General features: G+C 33.9%; 1 protein-coding gene across 2 annotated transcripts; it reads right to left on the bottom strand.

The window, feature by feature from the left end:
* Positions 1-387: 387 nt before the first annotated feature.
* On the bottom strand, positions 388-3,258 carry LOC105120049 (transcription factor PIF3-like). Of its 2 annotated transcripts, none has more exons than XM_011018233.1 (6): positions 2,829-3,258; positions 1,656-2,727; positions 1,471-1,560; positions 1,309-1,374; positions 1,136-1,201; positions 388-1,025 (listed from the first exon to the last, which is right to left on the bottom strand). In XM_011018233.1, coding segments are annotated over exons 1-6 (1,674 nt in total). In that variant the 5' UTR covers positions 2,831-3,258; the 3' UTR covers positions 388-647. The 2 variants fall into 2 exon arrangements, with proteins under 2 accessions (XP_011016535.1, XP_011016536.1); XM_011018234.1 differs by having other exon boundaries at positions 1,309-1,371.
* Positions 3,259-6,176: the final 2,918 nt, after the last annotated feature.

The following is a 6,176-nucleotide window of genomic DNA, read 5'->3' as shown; positions in this document are numbered from 1 at the left end:
TTCAAATTTTAATTTTGTTTCCTAGAAGATTAAGGTAGATTTTTTGGTCTATTTAAGATACTTGTAAACTTTTTCATGATGTGAACTACTAAATTTTATTTTAGAGAATAAAAATGCATATTTAAAATTCATACTTGCAACTTTTTTAGTCATCAAAATTTTATTTTTCTATGATTATTTGTTTTCTTTTTAACTTTTGCTGGCATCAAAACAATCATCCGGATAACAACAATAATGTGATTACATGAGCAACCATGCATTTAATTATATAAGAGCATTAAATTAAGAAATTCAGTTTCATTAGAAAATTAAAATCAATCGAGATTATCATTTTTCATTAAATAAAAAAATACATTTTAAGTTCAAAATTAATATTTAAGCCATCTATTTGATTAAAATAACCTTATTCGGAGGTGACATGAAGGATAATCTTGACCGAGGTTAACAGGACAATAATAATACAAATGTCATTAATGAAAGGATAATATATATATAAAGGCAGTTTGGAACTATAAAGATGTATATGTTAATTCACAGTTGATGCCATTAATTCATTTCCTCCAATAATGAAACTGAAAGCACGTCAAGCCTGGACTCGATCCTTGTACAACCCAAACTAGCTAGAAGCTCGGCCTCATTACTTATCATTAGCGAGCTGATGTATTGGAGTGAATAATATCCTTTGAACTTGGAAAGACAGCAGAGCGCAAAAATTCCAGAGGAGTACTGACCACTCCAGACAGGGCCGGCATCGGAACAGATGAGTGTGTGGAATGCCCTCCGATATTCAAAGGAAAGAATGGCGCTTGTGATACCGACATGGGTAGCATCTGACCAGCTGGTAGCCCAAACATACCTGAAGCTGGGAATGTTGCTGGACTGCATCCAACACCCATTTGCATTAATCTCGTATCCATCCCCACACCCATAGGAGAAAATTGAGCTAATAGTGGTGAATGTATATGTTGCATTCCTGTTGGTAACATCATTAGAGGCATACAAAGCCTTGTTCCCATCGACATCATCTGGCCCAAGACACACATTTAGGATTACAACTACGTATATGTGTAAGATAATTATGATCATGTGCATGTCTCATGTGTGTGTCAAAAACTGAAAGTAAGGAAATATATACCTGTACTTGAAGCTGAAGGGATTTTAGGTAGTCTATTGCCTCACCAAGCATAGAAGCTTTATCCACCTGACAACCACAGGTAGAAGAGCAAAACCAAAAAAAAAAAAAATAAGCAAAAGATTATGAAAGAGAACATATATATTTATTAAGTTTTGGATGAAAATAGTGCCAACCTTATTTGAATTGGGTATTAGATCTTGTAATGCACGCATCTTCTTGTTGATCTTATCTCTTCTCTTCCGCACGTACGCACACATAAATGCATAACAGCTAATTAGATTTGTCAAAGGATATCAGCTTATTGGTTTAATTATCAAATCAATGACATCACTAACCCTTTCAGACAGATTATGGATTTCTGTTGCTCGCCTTCTCTTGGAACCTGCACTCCCTCGAGCAGGTACTTGTTCTTCTTCCTCGAGATCCTGGGTCATTTGTCAAACATGAATTTTGTCAGAATAAGAAGGAAATATATATATGAAACACGGAAAAGGTAGACAAGTTTTGCTAATTCACGTACATCGCTTGTATACGCTGTCCCCTCTGTGTCTTCATATTGCCTTTCCAGAGAAGAGGTTGGATCATTTGAAGCTCCTCGTGAGCATATTGAAGTAGTTGCAGTCAGTTGATCTATAGATTTTCCTCTATCAGGCTTCCCCTTTATTGTTTTTTCTGCGGAGCCTGAGGTTGAACCGAAAATCCGATCGCAGCACCTCTTAGTGGTAGTGGCGTAGTTATGGAGAACAGCTTCAGATTGCTCGTCTGGGGGTGACGCTTCTGCAGACCTGTCAATTGGTCCAATAGGAACTATCTGACTTTCCAATAGATATTGTTGGTCATGGAAATATTTAGAAACTTTTGAAGCATAAGTCGGCACCATCTGTCCCGACTCAAGATTTCTACGACCTGCTGGAGGCTCGTCAGTGTTGCTTTTCAGTTGCTGGAGTCTTGATGATGCAGGACCCCTTGTTGCATTACTGCCCTGATTAGGATTAGGAAGAGCTGGCCTTAAAATGTGGGACAAATTCTGCAACCTTGAGTGGTTGTCAGATCCAGAATCCACCTGCTGCAGCTTTGAATTGGGCAATCCATGGAATAGTGGAGCTGAAGCTTTGTGTTGCTCCAAGAAAGACTGATATAGCTGACCATTACTAGCTGTTGTAAGCTGAGGAACTTCTGCTGCAACCTCGGACGCATTCCCCGGTCGCCAATTTGCATCGTTATACCCCGGAACAACATGGGCGCCGTCCGTGATATTCTTCTCATAAATGTTATTTTCGTTATTTTCCAAGAGCATATTGAGATTAGTTTCACATAATTCAGAGAATAACTCAGGTTGGTGATCGTCTTGCGAAGGTTTGGAGTCACGCTTCGCGAGTTCTCTATCATCTATCAAAGGAAAGTCGCCCAAGATAGAATCCCCAGTTCCTAACCTTGGCCTCTTTGTAGAGTAGCCATCACTATTATTCTCGACTTCACTAACATTTTTTATAGGATGAGGAGTGTAACTGGTGCATGAGCTACTAGTGGACAATACTCGCATAAGAACCTGACCATTTTCCCACACCAATTCCATATGCCCGCGATTATCCCTGCATTTAAATTAAAATAACCTGTCAAACAACGCATCCAAGAAAAAATGTCTCCAAGATAACAGGATGTACCAAGTTGGTTTAAAGAATGTATAGCATACATGAAAGCTAAACTAGCCAAGCGGGTTGTCCAGAACAGGGTTGATTCTGGTCAGGTGTCTCTTATGATACTGGCTGAATTAAGGTAAAACTTTTTGGAGAGGAGAGACACCACAACGAGGACACCAAAGCAGTATTACTTTTATAGAGTTATTCGCTCACTCTCTCTCTCTCTCTCTCTCTCTCTCATATTTTTGAAGGGAGTATCAATAAAAAAATAACGACGACGGTGGACAAGAAGATCTCCAGCAGACTGTGTGATGGGATATCTTGAGATTAATCAACCGAAAGGATAACTCCACATGGTCCAATCCCAATTTATACACGGGACTGCGTTATCCCTGTTAGCAGCTGGTCCAACTTCAACCACTTGAATCATGAAAGTCGATCGAGAGTTGCTGTGAAAAAAAAAACCATCAAAATCATGGTCTCCATTGAAAACAGAAACTACGACAACACCCTTCTTGATGGAAGATTCTTTGGTGGCCAAGTGAGATTCTAGCATTCACAGAAAACATGTGTACATAATCTAACCACGTCTCCAATGGATTATGGTGTGGAAGGTCAGCGTCCACGACCAGAAGCTGGACCCACATGCTGCTCTAAAAACAAAGAAGTACGTACTCAATTTCTAGCTCGTGTGAGCCAAGAAGAAGTTAACTGGGGCTGTCCGCTGTGGGATTTGGAGCCATTTTTTTTTATGTTTTTCTTGTCAGTTCACATGATCAGGACTCGAGACTTCTGTAACCGTACCAGCTCTAAAATATCAGGACCCGTTTCCTTCTCACCTCATGGAAAGATTCGCATCGAGGTTTTCTAGATGAATCAGTAATATAATGAATTTAAAATTATATAAATTAATAAATTGTAAATAGAGTTGTTAACGATAATTAAAATAATAAAGTGGGAAGTTGAGCTTGTTAATAATAAACAAAAGACAAAAATACATACAAATATTTAATAAGATATGAAATAGAAAAAAGGGTGTTGACAACGCCATAATTTCCAAAACTAGGTTTTTTAAATTAAAATAAATATCCCAAAGAGTTTGAAATATTAAATTATGAATAAAAGGTATTTATTTAGTCAAAATCCTTATTTTTTATTTATGTTCTCTTTGTTTTTCAGTTTTGGACTAAACATTTTCTTTATAAACAACATGATTTTTAGATATTTAAAACCTAAATTTGAACTTATTTAAACCAAAATAAATTCTAAAAAACCCACATAAATTTCAATAACTCTATTTTCAACCACAAAACAATCTTTAATCAATCTAAAATTAAAAAATCAAACAAAACAGCAATAATACTAAATTTATGAATCCTAATCTACTTTTTTAGTATGTTCATAGGATAAATCCATCTTCATCGAACCCTCATTTCCTAACAAACCTTTATTAATACCAATATGTATCTTATGGGATTGATATGTGGCGGACCCAATTTCTTTCTCATCTTTATTTTTTAATGATTTTATTTTTCTATGTTCAATATTCAAATACTAAAATGTGAAGAAAATTAAGTTTTGGAATCAAAATGTAAAAACCTACAATTACAGGGATTGAAAATGTAAAAATAGAAAACTTTAAAGGTGAAATTGAACTTTTACAAAAATTTCAAGGACTAAATTGAACTTTTTCTCAATATCTATAGACATGGAGGGAAATTAAGTTTTATGACTAAAAATAAACATATAAAACTATAGGGGATGGAAATATTTTTTTTTTGAAGATTTAGGGATGGGATTGAACTTTTTATCATTGCACCTATTTTCAAAAATGAGTTATTGTTCCAATTTAATGAAAATTACATAAATACCACTATTCACCATTATTTAAAGAAGGATACCCATATTTTAGCTATAATCCTAAATTTTAAAAAGCAATAACAAACACAATTTTACCATATTTTCAACCAAATTTTCAGGAGTCAATGCACAAGATTTAACAATATGTTTAGTCAAATTTCTAGAAGTAAAAGAAACTCTATAAATTCCATAATTTTAGCATAGAAACCTATCAAACCACACAACCCAAATTTCCACCCAAAATTCAAGCCAACAACATTACCTAATTACAAACTCAATAAAAATCATAGTTGGCAGGTTGTCAAATTTGATCAATAAACACTTACTACTATCATTAACATGTCATCAACTACTGTTATATTTTTACCTTGATTCTAGCTCTCTATAGTAGCATTAAAGATTGGTTTGATACCAAACTTATCTTCAAAAATGGTTTTGTCTTTAATTGAAATATTTAGATCAACACTTATTGTGGTTAGTTAAAGGTTGGTTTTTATCTTTTATATTATTTTTATCTGTTTCAATTGGTATCAGCTCAATGATTTATAGTGGTTAGTTTGTATGTTATTGAATAATTATAATGGTTGGAATAAATGGTTGCAAAACAAGATGTGTTTAGGTTGGAGGGGATGAGGAGGTATCCTTTCAAAGAAAAAATGGTTCATGAATTGATAATAAAAAAAATGCAGAGATAGATCACAGAATTGACTCGGTTGTTGATGGAGGAAAGGAGCCTAAAGAGTTGTGATGAGAGTGATTACGAATTTGTAGTCAACTTTGAAAACTCATTTTAGAGATGAGAGCATAGAAGACAACTTCTTGATCGAGATAAGTATCACAAAAATTTATAATTTTGTATAAAAATAAAAATTTATAATTTTGTATAAAAATTTATGAGTTCACAGTTTCTTACAAACATAGAAGTTTATTGATTATTTGAATGAAATTAAGAGGACTTTTGACTACATAGAAGTTCTAGAATAGATAAGGATATAAAGCTAATTACCATCATATTAAAAATGCAAGATTCTATTTGGTGGAAGAACTTGAAAATGTCTTGAGAGAGATAAGAAAAACAAAAGATTAATGACTAAAAGAAGATGAATGAACACTTTTTTCCGTTTAGATAAACTTAAATTTTATAATGAGTATATACTTTAAGAAAATATGGGAGAAATTTTAATGAATGCATTGACAATTTCGACCTAGATGATTGCCAAAAATAAAATGGTTGTTATTACCAGATACCCATGTGGATTGTGGTGGTCCATTAAAAATGTGTTGTTTTTGCGATCCATATTGATATTTTTAGAAGTCTATGAAAGGACTTTGAGTATAGAGAAACATTACATTACTAAGGTAACTAATAGAGGGTTTTTTTAGTTTAATTGAAACAATAAAAAAGTATGCCCCAATCAATAAAAGTCATATAATGAGTCTGAATTAGCAGCTAGACAATCTACAAGTTAGGATTCAAGTTTTGGATTAAAAAAAGAAGCATATAGTATTGGCTTTTAAAAAAGATAGGGTTGTTGTTGAAA

Source organism: Populus euphratica, unplaced genomic scaffold (genome assembly GCF_000495115.2).
Source record: "Populus euphratica unplaced genomic scaffold, PopEup_1.0 scaffold4532.1, whole genome shotgun sequence".
Classification (NCBI taxonomy): Eukaryota; Viridiplantae; Streptophyta; class Magnoliopsida; order Malpighiales; family Salicaceae; genus Populus; species Populus euphratica.
Note: the sequence above shows the minus strand (reverse complement) of the source record. Positions and strands in the feature narration are given on the sequence as shown.